Source organism: Meleagris gallopavo, chromosome 16, assembly GCF_905368555.1.
Source record: "Meleagris gallopavo chromosome 16, MGAL_WU_HG_1.1, whole genome shotgun sequence".
Classification (NCBI taxonomy): Eukaryota; Metazoa; Chordata; class Aves; order Galliformes; family Phasianidae; genus Meleagris; species Meleagris gallopavo.
This window is the reverse complement of record NC_139419.1, coordinates 14,227,339-14,245,595: the sequence shown is the minus strand read 5'-3', so window position 1 is coordinate 14,245,595 and position 18,257 is coordinate 14,227,339. Positions and strand designations below refer to the sequence as shown.

At 41.1% G+C, this 18,257-nt stretch overlaps 1 protein-coding gene across 5 annotated transcripts in view; it reads right to left on the bottom strand.

The window, feature by feature from the left end:
• CRAMP1 (cramped chromatin regulator 1) overlaps positions 1 to 18,257 on the bottom strand; it is a 44,862-nt gene continuing 26,605 nt past the window's right edge. For 4 of the 5 annotated variants that reach the window (XM_085237106.1, XM_085237105.1, XM_085237104.1 and 1 more), the window contains exons 12-21: positions 15,695 to 15,876; positions 14,832 to 14,906; positions 14,187 to 14,268; positions 13,356 to 13,460; positions 12,152 to 12,330; positions 11,517 to 11,597; positions 7,667 to 7,901; positions 7,242 to 7,406; positions 6,437 to 6,582; positions 1 to 4,679 (exon numbers count right to left, since the gene is read on the bottom strand). In XM_085237106.1, the coding sequence (XP_085093232.1) occupies positions 4,515 to 4,679; positions 6,437 to 6,582; positions 7,242 to 7,406; positions 7,667 to 7,901; positions 11,517 to 11,597; positions 12,152 to 12,330; positions 13,356 to 13,460; positions 14,187 to 14,268; positions 14,832 to 14,906; positions 15,695 to 15,876 (1,415 nt within the window). In that variant the 3' untranslated portion in view covers positions 1 to 4,514. Of the gene's footprint in view, positions 4,680 to 6,436; positions 6,583 to 7,241; positions 7,407 to 7,666; positions 7,902 to 8,701; positions 9,706 to 11,516; positions 11,598 to 12,151; positions 12,331 to 13,355; positions 13,461 to 14,186; positions 14,269 to 14,831; positions 14,907 to 15,694; positions 15,877 to 18,257 lie in introns of those variants that run through there. The other variant, XR_014886706.1, reaches the window with a different exon arrangement.

Here is an 18,257-nt window from a genome sequence, read left to right as displayed (position 1 = left end):
TTAGACCAAGTATTAGTATGTATTTATGCACAAGAATAAAAACAGCTTTACAAGTTGAATTGGAAATTTAAACAGAGGAAGTTTAACAGCTTTTGTATATTATATTAAATAACCAAAACACCTTTTTCCAAAATTGGTAAAGAATAAATAATATAATTTACAATATGGTACAAAAAAATAATCAGTAAGGACAAGCATTCTGCTTTATACATACACTATATAGGTATATTTATAATCTATAAAACAAATTCACATCTCAAACAAGCCAGAAACCTTAGATGATATGGCTTAACTATTATTAAAAGAAACAGCATTAAATTTTGCTGCCAGAACCATAAGCTCTAAAGCAGTTATCATGTTTCAATAATTAATGATAACTTATCGCCGTAGTGCTTGCCAAGGTTTCACTTAGTTAACATTTACAAATTGTTTTGAAATTAAGAGATTCAAAGGTTTGAAAAAGTTTAAAAAAAAAAAAAAAGTGCAGTACTTTCCTTTATAAATGCATCCGAAGTTTGAGAGTAAAAACCAAAATGCAACTTAATCTCCACTCTGGGATCTGTGAGTCAGTACATGAGATGGTTTGTAAGTTTAGATTTGATCCAAGCTACTTAATTCAATTTAGAAATATAAACAGGGGTGTGAAGGAAGGCTTAACAAAGCCATACTAAAAACAATTAGTATTCTTATGCTTAGTAGATTTAGTGATAAAGGATTAAATGAACTGCGTGGCTACTGGGGGTGCAACACCCAGAAGAAAGAGCACTGTCAGCACACACAGCAGCTGATTCTCTGGGTGCAGAACTGCTTTTCACCCAGGCTGTTACGACAACAAATACCTTGCTGAGCCACTCACTGCTTCTGTGTTGTACATACAGTCACTAAACCAGCATGGGGCAAACCTAGCAGAGGTTTACAAGTAGAACTAGTAAAAAACTAAAGCCTTACAGCAATTAGTACCAGAACTGGAGGTTCTTAGTGTCCATTTGTCCTCTTCAACTGTCCCAAGTGCAGCAGGCAGCTATTAAGCTAGCAAAGTTATGTTTCATTCAAACAATCCTACCCAAATGTCAGCACAGCTTGCTTGAATGTTTGCTTAAGGTAAGCTGACATTGTTACAAACACAAATCCTCTTACTTCTGTCAGGAAAGCTGCAAAAATTAAACCCGAAACAAAAGTTTTGGCTTTTAGCAGTATGTATGTGTGCACAAACACACCTACATACACATCCACCCACCAGATTTTCCCTTAGGCACAAATTGATGACAGCTGGCACGCAAAGCACATCCACAGAGAATACAGAAATACGTCAGAAGTGTGTTTAAGTGACTTTTCATATGATAAGGGTAACGAGCTCTGCATCAATTCAAATTATCACAATTTAAGTTACTGTCAAGTTTTTCCCTGATAAAGCATTATTGTCCTGAAAGGGCTTAGTTATTAAAATGCTGTTTGCAGAGCACTGCACTTCTGAAGTCAGAAGGTAAATATGGAAGGCAGGGGTCTTTAGGAACTTCAGCCTGAAAAGACAGGACCACGCCAAGAGATTCTGGTGAAAGAAAGGATGCCAAACTCTGTTTTGTCATCAGAATTTTAAGAGGCTGATGCTAAAAACGTCTAACCATAAAAGTGTTGGTGCTGAACTGACTTCTGTCATTTCCATTTTGTTATTACTCAGCGGTCCAAGTCTACTTGCAGGGGTCCAGCATGTTAAAATGTTCTGATCTCGGAGCACCATTAGAAGTAGCCACTATGTTGACATTTGTTCTTTTTCCTCTATGGCAACTGAACGGGCTGAGAAGGGACAGCTTGGCAGCTCCCTGCATCAGGTGGCAAAAACTCTTCACAGACCGCGATGAAACGCTCTGCCATGTGGTGCAGCGACACTGGCACCACTTCTGAGCAATCTAAGAGTCAAAATTAGCACGGCATTCCCCTTCACTAGTGGCATGGATTGAGAAGATGAAATGTTTGCCAAGCTATCTACACACGTTAGAGACCACCAAGCTGGTCTTTCACTATTCTGAAGTTCAGATTTTTTTTATTGTTACAGTACTTGCTTGGAATACATCACATCTCCTCCTGCATGTCCTGTAATCTGCAGCCCCAGCTACACGAGGAGCCCTCTGCTTCTGTCCTGCAAGGCTGAAGGGTTTTTGGAGGTACAGCATGTACAATTACCAGCATACTAATATATGAAGCCAAAGCCAAATGGAGACACTTTGGTAACACTAAATCAAAATACAGCTCGATTTTCAGCAAAACTTGACACGTTTTGGAGGGAGTGACTCGAGATTAATAGATATTCTCTTCATAACAAGGATGAATGCTCAGAATCACATAATCCTCAGCACTCATTCTTCTGATATCATTTGAGATTTTAAATTCCAAGTTTATATAATTTCCTGATAATAGCATCACCATTCTCAAACAACACTCTGTAAGGATGACGGAAGAGAAATAAAGACCCAGGAACGTCCCACATGATACAGCACAGAAAGTTAGCTCACAGGTATGAAATTCTCAGTTTTTCTAGTCATGACCATCTTCCTGCTACTAATACAAGCCTGACTCCCTGCTGGGAACAACTGCTGATACTAACATGGTTTTTACACAGGTGCATAGTTCCTACGCCGGAGAATGTAGCAATCTTATATGTGGTGTCTTGGAATGTCATATAAATCTCATGACTTTTTCACTGACATCAGTAAAGTCACTCTGGGCTGCACAAAAGGTGCCTCAGAAAACTCGTCACGTTTTCCCTAAACAGTAAGAGCATAAGGCAAACTACATAGCAGTAAACCAAAATCTATGTGAGCAGGGTAAAGTGGGAAAACAGCAAATGCCACCAGTGCATCATGAGCAAGGTTACAAGCAGAAAGTCTCAGTCAAATGCCTTGTAAAAAGCATCTAAAGGCAGGCAGGCAGAATTCCATCCACCGAGTATAGTGCAAGTTGGGAAAGTGAACCCCTGATAAATGCCTAAGAAATGGGGAAGTCTTGTTTATTTAGTAATAATATAAAGTTGAGGTTTATATAGGACTGTCCCCTTGGATAATTTCAGAGTGACTTAAAACAGCCAGAGGACAGCCTCTCACTGGAGAGCAGACAAGTGCTAAGCAGAGGGACACAGAAAGGTACTCTCTCTCAAAACTGGTAGGAAAGGAAATAGGAAAAGTCTCCTGAGTTATAAAGGTAGAATTGAAGTAAAAACCAACTGCAAAAAAAGCAAGTTTAGATTCCTTTCAACCAGCCGGAATCAGGATCTGGGTCTTTCATATATTGAAACACTATCATTAAATGCATAGGGATTTAGCAGAGGGAGTTCCAGATCCATCAGTGCCTGGGAGCAATGATAAAGAAAAATGATGCCCTGAGGTACTACAGAGCACCTGGAATTCATAGAACAAGGAGGAGCTAAGGGATTAAGCTAGGACTTGACACCTTTTCTCTTTGTGACACAAGAGAGATTTCAACAGCTTGAGCATTAAAATATTTTTTTATCTATAGATTACATTACTCTTTCCTATTTCCTCTCCTGGGAAAATTCTCAGCACTTGCTTTTTTTTTTTTTTTTTGCCTTTTTTTTTTTTTTTTTTTTGAGAAAGATAGCAATATATACAGGTTTCCAGCACAGCCAAAACTAATGACAAAGCTTTCATAGTGATAAGCTCTTCTGCAGTGTTTCCTGACATGAAAAGCAACTGTTCCTCATGGAAAGTGGTAAAGCACTCTCCAACTCCCGGGGTGAACTGTGCAATGTGGTGAAGAATCTCAAAGGTGAAGAACGTGAGTGCAGTCAGAAGGATGACTGTGATGTGTGAAGGGGTTTAAAACTAGAGTAAACTCCCCACGGATCCATGCAATCTGGGAGAAGGGTTAAAGCAGAGCTCCCCTACAAAACAAGAAAGCAGGCATGTGCCCCTGCTGGAATGGTCAAAGAAAGACAGCCAGAGAAACACAGAGGTCTATGAAGCATCACAGAGTTGCAGCATCTTTGAAGAGAGTGCAACACATTTCAGTTGGACTGAATTCACACACAGAGTGCCAACAAGGACACGTCAAGTAGACGCAAAGTAGTTTTCATACCTACCCACCCCCTTCACTCTCCACAACTTCAGTGTGAAATCCAAATCATGGTATTTTGAGTGCTATGCAAAAACAATTCATGTAGGGGAGCTTCTGGCAATACCTTTTCCTGCTTGAGCTTCTTGCCTTGGCCATTCCGAAGTACAAGTCCGGGACTGTCTCACAAACCTGCCATCTTATACCACTGATGCAGGGGACACACTATTTTCTGTAATATCATTCCACATTTTGTTGTTCCCAGTATATTGCACATTCCAGGACCTGCAAGTAGTTCTTCAGACCTTTGAAGACAACGCTTCTTTTTCAGAAAGAAGTGCACCAAGACAGGGACAACTGAGCTTCTGCAATCTGCTCTTGCCATGATCCAGCACTGCAAGCTCTAACTTAAGCTGAACAGTCTACACCAGCCTGCTGGTCTCATACACTCACTGGGAGAGATCCCCAATAGGGGGGCCACCACCTCCTCCATCAAACAGAATTTCCCTGCGGGTTGGCTCAGGTATTGATAGTTCCTGGGCAAGGTCATTAAAACGAGATATGTAATCAATGCTGTTTTCATTCATCATGCAAGCCAACTGGGAATCCACCACCTGTAAGAAACATGACAAGAGTCACATGTCAGTGGAAATTTCACAGGATTGGTTAAGTTGCAAGGGAGAACTTGTGATCACCTTGTCCAACTCCCCTGCTCAAGCCAGATCAACAAGAGCAGGCTGCCCAGGATTACATTCAGTCAGGTTCTGAATATCTCCATAGATGGAGACTCCATTACCTCTCCAAGCAACCCGACGACCCACATAGCAAAGAAGTTTTCTAATGTTTATATGGTCTTTCACGCATTTCAATTTTTGCCCACTGTTTCTTGTCTTTTATTCTCACCTCCTCTCACATGAAAGATGCTTTCTGTCTCACTTCATCTGAGTTAGAGAATAGCTCTTAAGTGTGGTTAAATGTAAGCCTCTTAAAAAAGGAAAAAGGCTCTGAACAAGCCTCACCTGCACATCCTTAATTCAGCATGAAGACACACTAGTAAAGGTGCTGTACAACAGCTGTATATATATTGCATTCTCTATTTAATACCTGCATTTTTTTGTAAATAAAACTTGATTCTGCAGGACACTTAATAATAGGCCTTACAGAATCCTCTCATAATTAAAGCTATTTTTAATGACACTTGCTTCCTTAAAGACTCCCATACAAACCTGCATCTGTCACAATACCAACAAAACACTGCAGCAGCTCTGGTGTGCCTAAAATTATGACTTAACCCATTTTCCTCTGAAGGCAGTTTGTAAGATCAAGGGCTGCACTGTCACTTCAAAACCATAAAGAAATTAAAGGCATGCATGCTAATCAACGTGCATGCTCTACAGATTCTCAGTTTGCAGAATCTTTGTATTTACACCAGGAAATGGAGCTGTGCATAGACTCTGAAGCTCAAAGAAACACTGGACCAACATTAGCTTTCTGCAGCTTCTGGTTACAAAGTTTATATAGAATTTCTTTATTCGTATCCAATAGAGGACTGACATTTTTCCTTCCCTTGGGACAAGCACTCATGAAGTTACTCTGTACATGTTGTTACACCAAATCAGTGACAGTAAATTATAGGTTAATTAAGATTGGAAGGGACCTGAAGAAGTGTCAACAGACTGCTCAAAGCAGGGTCACCTAGGAGGATAGATCACTTTATTTGGGGTTTTACCCTCATCAGTCCTGAGAAGTTCTCAAGACAGAGATTGCACAACCTCTCTGGATGACCTGTTCCATTGCCTGATTATCCTCAGGGTGATAAAGCTTTCCTTTATAACTTCTGTAGTCAGAGTCTACCTCCACCTCCTCAAAACAAATATAATTCTACCAATAGAGAGGATAACTACGTTTTTGGTAACTCAGCATTAGCCATTTCATGCTTCTTCCTTCTGGGCCCATTTGTTTTTTCTACCAGTCCTCCAATTGTAATGTAGGTGCATCAATATTTAATCCTTCTCTAATCCTTTGTCTTTTCAACTCCTGTTCTATAAAGTAGGACACACAAAATAGAAGAATTAATGGGAGGATTAAAACTCCCTCTGTCAAAACAAAGCTATATCCAACAAGGCAAATATGACCTCTTCCAGCAAAAAGAGCCTGTGTCAAAGTTATCCAAAGCAGTTTCATACAACAGCTCTTACCTGAGACCATTTTGCATCGTTCATTTAAGACTGTAAACTTATTTTCTTAAGGTACAGCACAGATATTAAAGCATCTTTGTCTTAAGTACCTCAGGAAGATATGAGGGACAAAATGCAATAACAGTGTACTAAAAAAGGAAGCAAAAACAGCTGGAAGCAATTTGATTACATACCTCTGCCACGTCTGCCAGAGACCGTGATACAAAAGAGTCCCGTGAGTTTCCATCCAGAAGGCTAGGTCCCAGTAAGGAGGTGCCACTGGCAGTCCCAACAGGAGTTGGCAACATCTTTCGTCCCTTTTCAGGGGATATGAAACTTGCTATAAAGAAGAGGCACATCAGTAAGACAATGCACTGAAAAGTCTGCCACAATGAGGATAAAGACGACAAGGAAACTACAAATGAAGGATGACTGTCTCTTCTATCTCCTATAATTATATGTTGCCAGTATGAATACCATCAGCAAAGTGCAGGCTCATTAAGTTTAATTAAAAGCAAACAAACAAACAACAAAAAACCCAGGGCAAGCAAACAGAAAAAACACCTTCCCCCAACAAATAAACTCAATGATCTCATCTCTGAAGCTAGGCTCACCAAGCACAGAGCGAAGCCTATTTTCCAGCAGCAGAGCCAAGGGCACCTTTTCATTTTGGCAGGACATCCAAAATGTCTCAACCAGCTGATGAGTCAGGCTCCAAGCAGACTCCAAAGAAGTACCAATGAATTATTCACTCAAAGGTATCGGCTTCAATTTATGCTCCAATTTAGCAACAGGATTGTTTTAGGAACAGATTTGCGAAGAGAAATAAAATGCATTCAAGGCAAAAACAAAACAAAACAAAAAAAGGGAAAAATTCCACAAGTGTCCTACTTAACTATTTTCCAAAGGATCACTTCCAACAAACAGAGGGTTTTTCTGTTTTTTTGGTTTTGTTTTGTTTTTTTGTACACATGCATTTCCTCATAAACCAACACTTACAAAATAAGCTGCTGAGAGACGAGTCTGTGGAGTCATTGGGGTACCACTGAGGGTCGTGGCTGGGAGAGGCAATCCAGTTCTGCTGAGGACTACTGGATGGGGACGGAAGACTTTTGGAGCTGTCACTGCCATTCAGCTTTGCAGGAGAAAGAGAAACACCTTCACCTGTAAGCCAACGTCAAGAGTCACTGGTTCAGTCAATGTGGTAAAGTCACGACACCCCACCAATTTACATTAAAAACAAGAAACCACCTACATACATCAGGAAAGACAGGTCAGCCATGCAATGGATTTCCAAAACACATCTTTGAAAAGTTCAAAAACAGCTTCCCAAAAAAATTTCTGCTGACATGCAAGATAACAAGGATTTTTTTCATTATTATTATTAATGTTAACAAGACGACCTTAGCTAAACTCAGACTTACTGTATTGACCAGAGCTTATAGCTATTTCAATGATAGAATCACTGATTTGAGTGGCAGGTTCTCCTTGAGAAAGTACATCTTCAGGTGGTCCAGGCAGAGAAATATCCAGGAGAGCAGAAACATTGGGAGGAGAGAGCCGGGTACTGGAAGCCTCTAATGAAGGAAGCGGAGGAGTGGAAAGACCATTTTGGAGGGGAGTCTTGGACAGCTCTGACAGAGAAAGGACTGACGTGCCCTGTTACAAGAAGCACAGTTAATTGTTCATGAATTTATGGAAGTCCTAGATACATCTCTGAAAAAAAAAAACAGCTTAGCTTCTAAACAACAGATTAAAATGATAGAGTTTAAAAAATAAAACAATAAGAAGACTGATAATCTAACAGAATATATTCTTAATCTTCTTTTAATGATCAAAAATGCCTCAAAATATTCTTTTCACTTAGCTACAGAAGACCGTTTCCGTATTTTGGATATTCACTAATAAGTGCAACTCACGTTCTTTGTATTAAAAAAAAATATATATCTGCAAGCACAAACAAGTATTTCTCAGCCCATAACCTGCCAAGTCATCAGAAAAAATACTGGTCGGTAACATTCCAAAGAACATTTAATACAACCTACAAAACAGAAATAAGCATTGAATTATAACAATAAAATTATTTTCTAGAACCTGCAGGATAGTTCTTAAGAATTAAGTATTACATTTGCCTTTGCATAGGCAAAAAAGCCCTGTAGCTGCCTAATGATTATAAATATTTTAAAAGCCTAACTCCTATCTCCTTCTAGCCAGACTTGCCAAAACTAAATCTTCTTTTGTAAGCAGTCTTGGTTCTAGTGCCCCTTAACACAACTGTTTGTGTTTTCTTCTGATGTGTATCAGAAAATGAGTAATGTTTTGAAAACCCAACTGGTATTACCAGTTACATACCCGTGTTCTCAGGTAATTGTATGCCATTAATAGAGTCTTGTGGGAAGTGCCAAGTCCTGCACCTGGGCAGGAACAAACCCATGCACCAATATATGCTAAGGGCTCACCAGCAGGAAAGCAGCTCTCCAGAGAAGGACACGGTTTTCAGGTAGAAACCAAGCTGAACATGAGGCAGCAGTATGCCCTCACCACAAAGAAGGCGAGTGGTATTCTGGGCTGCATTAGGAAAAGCACCGACAGCACATCAAGGAAGGAGTTCCTTCCCTTCAGCACTGGCGAGGTCACACCTGAAGTGCTGCATCTACTTCTGGACTCCTCATTAAAAACAGAGACACAAATACATGGAAGACAGCAGAGAAAGAAGTGGAGCATCTTATAAACATCCCTCCTCTACAGGAAGGGACTTCCATAAGGGTATGCAGCAACCAGACAAGGGGAAATGGTTTTAAACTGGAAGAGGGTAAATTTAGACTAGATATGAGAAATTCTGAAGATGAAGGTGGTGAAATGCTGAAACAGGTGCCCAGCAGTTTGTGAATGCCCCCTCTCTGGAAACGCTCAAAGCCAGACCAGATGGGGCTGTGAGCAGCCTGGGCTTCAGGGAGGTGTCCCTGGCTATGGGGGGGATTGGAACTGGATGATCTTACACGTCCCTTTCAAGCCAAATCATTCTATGATTCCATAATGATTCTGTAATCTTTCTATGATCTCTCCTACATGGAAGGGGTAAGAGAGCTGGGACTCCAGCTCAGAGAAGAGAAGGCTCAGGGCAATACTATTAACATACATAAATGCCTGAAGGGAGGATGCAGAGAGGTCAGAGTCATGCACTGTTCAGTGCTGCTCAGTGACAGGACAAGAGGCAAAGGGCAAAAACTGAAGCACGGGAGACTTCATCTGAGTATCAGACAGCACTCCTTTATTGTGAATGATGACTGAGCACTGGCACTGGTTTTTCAGAAAGGCTATTGAGATACTCATCCTTGGAGATCCTCAAAAGTCACCTGGACGTGGTTCTGGGCATCCTGCTTTAAATGGCCCAAGCAGAGCAGGGGGAATCTGGACAGTATGACCTCCAGAGGTCCCTTCCAACCTCAATCATTTCGTGATTCTGTAATATACAGAGTGATCCTGAGAATAGGAACCAGAACTTAAGATCTCATCACCACAGATATACCCTTAGTAGGTTCATATCCTCAGCATAAATATATATAAAAATAGTATATATTTAAAAAATAAAATATGTAAATATATATAAAAATCTCAAGTAGAAGAGGTAGGAAGCTGGCATGGCTGAACAAGGACATGCTGATCAAAAAGGACATGCTGAGCAAAAAGATGGAAAGTTACAGGCAGTGGGATCAGGCCTGCGAAGAATAAAGAGATGCTGTCTGGACATGCAGAAACAGGATTGGAACGAGGCACAGATGGAACTGAACAAGGAATATCAAGAACTACAAGAAGGAGTTTTACATTATATTGGCCAGAAAGACAGAGGACAGTGTACCCCTTCTGATAAATAACAAGGGAAAACTGCCTTCAGCAGTTATGGGGAGGGCTGAGGTACTCACTGAGTTCTTTGTCTCAGTCCTTCTTCACTGGCAGTCAGGCTTCCCACACCACTCACTCAATCCTGCAGTCTCAAGCTGAGGGCTGGGGGAGCAAAATCCCTCCCAGACTAAGAGCAGAGGAAGTCTGAGACTGCCTCATGAGACTGAATGTGCACAAGTCTGTGGAACCAGATGACAAGCATCCCAGAGTTCTGGGAAAACTGCCTGATGTGGTTGCCAAGCTGCTCTCCATGCTATCTGTGAAGTCATGGCTGTCAGGTGTGTCAATTGAAGACTGAAATAATGAAACATCACTCCCATTTTCAAGAAAGGGAGAAAGGAAGACTTGAGACATGACAAGCTAGTGAGCCTCACATCTGTGCCTGGGATCAGGGAGCTGATTCTCCTGCTATGTTAAGGCACATGAGAGATAAGGAGGTGATCCAAAACAGCTAGTACAGCTTCATGAAGATCATGCCTGACCAATCTGGTGGTCTTCTGTGATAGGGTGACAGCATCAGTGTGCAAAGGAAAGGCAACTTGTCGTCCACCTGCACTTGTGCAAGGCCTTTGACATGGTCTCACATGGCATCCTTACCTCTAAAGTGAGATGGATTGAAGGGTGTGCTATTTGGTGGATAACAAATTGCTTGCATGGTGGCAATCAAAGGATTGTGATCAGTGGCTTCAATGGCTGAAACTAAATGGGCTTTGAGGTCCTTTCCAACCTAAGTCCTTCTAGGATCCTGACAACTGTGCTTCCTTTCCTTTATGGTCTTCAAATTTTTTTTTTTTTGCCTGTACCTGTCACAGACAAGGTCACGGACCCACTGGAGAAGGAAGGTGGGGACAAGATGACAACACTCTTAGAAGCAAGTATGGCAGCACCTACCTTCTAAGTAACTACGTCTTATTGCATCCAGCATCAAGAAATGTGATTTTCTGAAGTGGATGCTGACACAACAATCATGTTTTTAGGCTTAATATTCCTCCCTCAGCAATGTACTGAAACAAGCATTCCTCTTTCAGCAAAGGACTGCTGAAATCCTTCTTTGTGGTGTCTAAAATACACATGTAGTTTATTGCTGAGCAATCATAAACAAGTCAGACTTCTATATCCTTCAGAAGTTAGAGCTGTCACATCTGTTTCGCATTTTTAGAGAATGGCCTCCAATTAAGTTTAAGCATTGTGTCTGAATTTCTTTACCTCTTCAGATCTTTCTTTAAATCTTTGATGCTAGATTTTCAATTCTACAAAACACTAATGATGGAATGCAACTATCTGAGAGTAAGGGTATCTAGCTAGTAAGACCAGTGGTGTTTTTAAAACATTACTCCTTTCATACATCTGTTCTTTCAACACATACTCTACCTGAAAACCATCAGGAACTGTCTCCTGCTCGTGACGTGTTGGTAGGCTGATAAATGGAACTCGACACCCAGAGCCTGATCCCTAAAAGGAACAGCAGGAATCACGTAAGTCACACTTTCACATAAGATGATGGAAATATAGCCAGGGAGATGAGAGAAGTGTATATCACCATTTATGCATGTTCTTTCTACATCTTCTGCCTTTCAAAATGGTCCATCAGCTCCCCAAGAAAATGAGAAGGACTGACATGTGTCAAGGATCTCAGTAAAGGAAACCAGCACTGAGAAATTGGTTTCCATTCCAAATGCATCACAGATGTTTTGTCCCCACATTCTTTTTTGAGTCACTCTCTCTCTTTGAGTCAGTGGCAGAAATGCCACTGTTTCTTTTTATGCCCAGATTTTTGGATGGACAACATGCACAGTCTCACCGATGAAAGCTACTTTATGGGATGGAAATCCATTCAATGCAATGGTGATTTGATCCTTCAGCCCCTGAATACGTGCCATGCAGCACAGCCTCGGTTTGCCATGGTAAGTCACATCTAATAGCAAGCTACAAGACAAAGTTCACTGGAGACTCATCATTACTACAGCTTTTTACACAATGGAAGAGCAAACTCAAGAGACTCTAACCTCCACAGTGGTGATGGAGCTTCCATTCTGATGTGCAGTCGTCGACTCCTGCCCTGTTACCACTGTGGTCACTCTGTCTGGTGACAGTGGAGATACACCTGACAAACCATCTGCATCCAGGACAGGCACAGGGCTACCAGGGATAATACCAGCACTTTTAGCTGCCAAGTCAATAGCACCTTTGGTGAAACAAACGAAACAAAAAAACACACACAAAAAAGACACGTTACAGGTCTTTCCTTCACGCAATTACCTTGTAGTGACTCTCTAAAAATAAATAAATAAGTCAGTTTTTTAAAAATTGGCCAGTAAATGAAAACTTGATTCATGCAAAAAGAATGGTTACTATCTAATCATCTCTATCCATTGTTCCTTCATGATGTATAACGTTCATTTCAGCTGAACATTTACAATTTTTCTGCTCTGCTCCAGTATGTTATCAGGTATATCAAAACAGTTTAGTTCTCCCCTCTACTTTTTTTTTTTTGTCCTGAAAATTATTATGTAGTTGGTTATGCATTTCCTAGAAATTTCCTATGGTTTAACAGAGGAGGCATAGAAACAATAGTCTTACTTTGTTACCTTGCCTCCAGCAGCAATTTAGTCTCAATATATAAACTTAGGTTACTGCATGAACATCATCATCCAGATCTTTGAAAATCCATGTATACATCTGAATGTCTTCCCATCACAGAGAGTTCTCTGAGAGGAACTCACTGCATTATGTCACTAAGCACTCTAGTTATAGGACCATCTTCTTTTGTTACAAGGCAGTTGCTGCTGGGGCTATGCTGGCTTTTTTTTTTTTTTGCAGAGCTCCCAGTACCATGTTAGTAGATGACTGAAAGAAACTTATGGCAGATGTCACTACCTCTTTTTTTTTTTGTGTGAAGTGGTCTTGCAAAAAACAATCAACCTATCACCCAAGTCCTTGACTTTGTTTACCAATTCTAAAGCCCTTTCTAGCCTGCAAGTTAGACACAGCAAAAAAAAAAAACAAAAAAAAAAACAGTCTGGACTTTCCCAGTGACCTCTCCCTTTCTCCAGCCACAAAGTCTGCATGGAAGATGCCATTTACAACATTCCACGTTTTCCTTAACTTCAAAAGGCACTAACCATTTTTACCCAGGAAGAAGAAACCAACAGTGTAACATCACACAGATCACGACAGACCTTAATTTTCGTTGCTTAGCAAATGACTTACTGGACAGATGGTTGGTAGCCTGCGTTGGAAGAACTTTGGGCACAATGGGACGAGAGACAGCAGCTTTCGTCAGTGAGGACTGGATTGGCCGAAATGAACCTCTCCCTAAGTGAAAGATTAAATACCAATCAAGCAAATGAGATCCAACATCTTCAAAGCAGGGCACAACGCAGTTCAGTGGAAGAAAAAATAAACTCATTCCAAGCAGCAGCCAGCTTCCATGAATGCAAACAGCAGACACAGAAACAGACTTAAAGAGTAACACAAGCTGACCAGCGCCTTACCACAGAAATGCGAGTGCTGCTGTGTAACTGAAGCTGCTTTCATCATTTTGAATGAGGATAACCTCTAAGCTTTGATGTTGATTTTGTGACTGAAGCTGAGATCTGAGATCACCTGTATCACCACTGTGCTCAAGAGAAGCACGTCGGCAAGTAGGGACAAGTATATCGTCCCACAACAAGAAGGGCAGCATATAGTTTACAATGCATGAAATTCAAAGAGCATCCCAGATACCAGGAAAAGTTTGTTAGGAGACCCAGACCAATGATTACACCCTACAGAAAAAAACAATTATCTTAGTAATTTATTCCAGTTTTGTCTCCTTGCAAAAAGATACTGCTTGCTCTCCCCTAATTTCACTGCTGGGAAACGGGGAAACTTTTGGTGTTGTTTTTTTCAGTTATAATCATGGTTTGCTGAACAACTGCATGTTCTTGTGGGAAGTGATTCCATCAATTAATAACATGGTATTTTCCTCTGCTCAAAAGTGATTCCTTTCTGCAGCGTAACCTCCTAACAGCAAAGAAGTGAAATATACCTGGAACTCACCTGTAATAGACGAGTTGGATAGGATAGAAAAGGAACACACGTGCTGGGACGGATTTCCAGATGGCCTGGGGAGCAGTGTTCTCTGTGTGACAGAAACAACAATAAATCAAAACACATTTTATTACAAGTTGAGTGTAAAATGGTCTTCTGGGGCACAGAAGTTCATGATACCTTCTAGAGTAAGAAGCAGAATGTTATACAAATTGTGTGTCCTCTGTAAGCTACGATAAGATCTTCACATGGACAGCTCTCAGACAAATGGGAATTAGAACTGAACTCCATTCTGATTATTCATGCAATCATTTTTAATTTTCCCAAGATACTACAGTATCTTGAGCTTAAGGATTGGATCAAGACAAACCAATCTCCCATCACAATTAAACAAGAATGAATTCAAGAGGGAGCTGCACCATTTGTCAGGCTTAAAAACAAACTGCACAGAGCAGAGTGTCTCACTACCAAAAACGAACTGCATACATCTTCTAGGTCTCCTAGAGCAGCAGAGACCAAAGGGTATATTGGTACTTGATAACTTCCCTTTCCCCATACAAGCGTCCACTGTTTTATTTCTGTATGTTACCCACCTGCCACAAGAGCCTACAACACATCTGTGGTCCCACTTCACACTTTGCACATCATTCTCACCTGCACTACTAACGGCTTTCGCAGGTGCCGGTTCCTCAGCTTCCTTGGCTTTGGCAAGAAAAAGTCTGACTGCATCTAGAGAAGAACAGGAAATGCATCAGAAAGTATTTTAGGCATGCACACAATAAACTACATCCATAAACTCTTTTTCAATAAAACTGCAACTATTTATTAAAATGTTGCTTTGTTTCATACTGTCTAACAGTCTTTCCCAGAGTACCTTTAAGTTAAGTGCATCTCATTTGATTTTGATGTTCTCACCCCACCTATTTATGCTTTAATTGAAAACTCCTCAAACGTACAGTCCAGTAAAAGAAAATGAAGTAAGAAAATCCCATTTCCTTAACTTAAGAACTAACACTTATCTTCATATCTCCAACCCTCTGCTAGAACAATGAAGTTTTTCACTAGTAGTGCATTATTTTTCTTCTTGTTTTACAGGAAGAAAGCTTCCACCCCGCAGAAAGTCATTTCACTGCTTGTCTACCATAGCTTGGCAAGAAGCTCTTACTGAGATCGCATAAATATTTCCATTAAATACAGCAAATGAGGTTGTATTAAAATTCATTGTACGTTTAGCTAGTTGTGATCAACCTGGCCAATAGATTTTATTGGAGCAATTTAATTAGAGAGCAAACTGGGTTCATCACGAAGCATGATGGCATTTGCTCTGAAGAAGTGACAACAACCTCAAGAATAACCAAAATGTGATTAAACTCAGCTGCTACAGTGCTATGCTTCAGCACTACTGGAAGCACTGCTCTGTAGGGACGCCCGTGCCTCCTGATGAAACAAAAAGCCTATAATCCAACAAGCTGGCTCAGGCACAGAACGGCATGTCTTCACACACTGAGCTCACTTACACTGATTGTGTCTAAGTGCTGCCGGAAGGTCAGTTCTGCTTCCTTGCTAGGCAAAAACAGCTTCCCGTGGCGGCTGTTGGGGGGCAGAGTTGTAGGAACAGCAAAGAGTCCACCATCAGCATCAGAGCTTCCAGAACTCGAAGGTCCAGCCACCAGCAGAGGTCTGGGGAGGTTTCTCAAACCTGGAAGATTTCAGTGCAACTTAAATGAAGACAAAAATAACTATCTGGTAACTGAAGGAGACAGAGAGCTTAGATTTATGGACCCTGGCCCTGCCACTATCTGTTTGCAGCCTTCCAATACTTGAAGGCTGCACATAAACAAGAGGGAGAAAGACTGTTTGCATGGGTTGATAGTATTAGGACAAGGGGAATGGTTTTAAACTGAGACAGGGGAGGTTTAGGTTGGATATTAGGAGGAAGTTTTTCACCCAAAGGGTGGTGAGGCACTGGAACATTTGCCCAAGGAGGCTGTGGATGCCCCATCCCTGCAGGCATCCAAGGCCAGGCTGGATGTGGCTCTGGGCAGCCTGGGCTGCTGGTTGGCAGCCCTGAACATAGCAGGGGGTTGGAACTGGATGATCTTTGAGGTCCTTTTCAACCCAGGCTATTCTAGGATTGTATGATTCTATTGCATTGCCTTCACCCACTGTATCAGAGGTGGATGTTGGTGGGATGGCAGCACAGGTGAACCTTCCCACCAACACTATGTTGTGTTTTGCTGCTGTGTGTCAGATGGCAGCAAAGGGGCACTCTGACAGAGCAGTGTCTGACATGGAAGAGCAGATGAAGCAAAGGGCTGGAACTGAATTCCTCCAGGTGGATAAATGGCACCACTGACATTCACTGGCACTTGCTGAGTGTTTATGGAGCACGAACAGTGAGTGCTGGCACAGTGAATCAGTGAGTGATGCATTTCAGCAGTGGCAACAACAACAGTGGGGCACCTCCACTGGTACAGATTTGTACAAGCACAGCATGCAGCTCTTCTTCACTGCTGGCAAAAATGCATAGCTAATGGTGATGGCTATATTGAAAAATAATGTTTTGTAGCCGAGAATTTGCTCTATCAAATACTGTTATTGTGCTCTTTGTACCTGCTGTAGTTTCCATGGAAGATAAATAGAAGGCATTACATTCAGTGCAACCTCCACACTTGAGGGTCAGTCCTTCTACTACATAAGCTCTATATGCACATGATCCACTCCTTTTGTAGGCTAAGATAATACAAATACAGATTCATTGTACAATAACTAGGTTTTATTTGGACACCCCTCCCCAGTGTGGTAGTTCAAAGTGCAACCTCAATAAAATGATCCTAGTGAGAGAACAAACAAAAAGCAAGGATCGTTTACCAAAAATACCTTCCAAAAGGTGGATCTTCTTAGTAATATGTACAGCATGTTGAAATAATGATATCTGGTCTGAATAAAACTTCTCTGTTTACATTTAAAAAAAATTAATTTCAAAACATTTATTATTTCACAGCTCTGTGCCAATTCTGCAGGCATTCAGTGAGAATGAACAGCAGCACTGTTAGTGCATCATCCTGAGACAACTAAGTGTACCTCTCTTATATGCTGTACATACAACACTGCTTCATTTCAATAGACAAAAATGGCTTTTTTCCACACTCAGTATGGCATCCTTGCCTGGCAGGGTTCTCAGCCTCCTGCTGGGCTGCAGGTATCAGCAAAAAAGCAAAACTCATCTGACTCAATGACTCCCACCAAAGCCTGCTGCCTCGCTGGGCAGGAGAACAGTTCAGCACAGGACTGAGCTGTCCTAACACAGTGACGGCTAACTACTCAGGAGGAGTTCTGAAGAAGAAACTTCGTAACAAATAGGAGGAATTATTATCCTCTTGTTTGAAAAGTAGAATTGCCACCTCCATCCTGCCATTCTGCACCACTGCCCTTTTCCAATAGGATAGTGAAAATTACAGGGTGCCAAAATACCTAAAAAACAATGAAGTGCTGAACACCCAATGTATTTGTGTCTCCTGATTGACTAGGAATTGTTCACGCACAACATATTTTCTTTAAAATCTGTCAAGGGATGTGCCCAAATTATGTAGTGATATTGTAGATATTACAGGTTATGTTGCATCACAGTTGTTGCTTCACTCTTCCCTGAATCTCTTAGCATGATTCCTTTTAACGCCTGTTTTCTCCCCAGCTAGCTGTGTGCCTTTTGTGAAGCTGTCTATCAGCACTTTCAGATCTTCTGCAAAGGACACGAGCCACCTTCTTTATTTTCTACTAACAAGGGCAAATCTATTTATCTTTAGGAACATAAAGACAACAAAAACAAAAAAACAGTTTGCAGCTAGACTGATTCAGGACCTACACCTGTCAGGGAACAAACCCAAAAGACTCATCACCAAAAGCAGCTTGCTTCTGATAGCCACACTACTGCAGCCACATAATCACACTGCATATGAGGATACAAAGAAGCTTGATAATTATTGTATATAAAGGTCCTAATCCATCACTATTTTAGAGTCAAAACACCCTCAGGATGCTATCAGGAATGATAAATGGGATTAAGTTTATCTACCAATA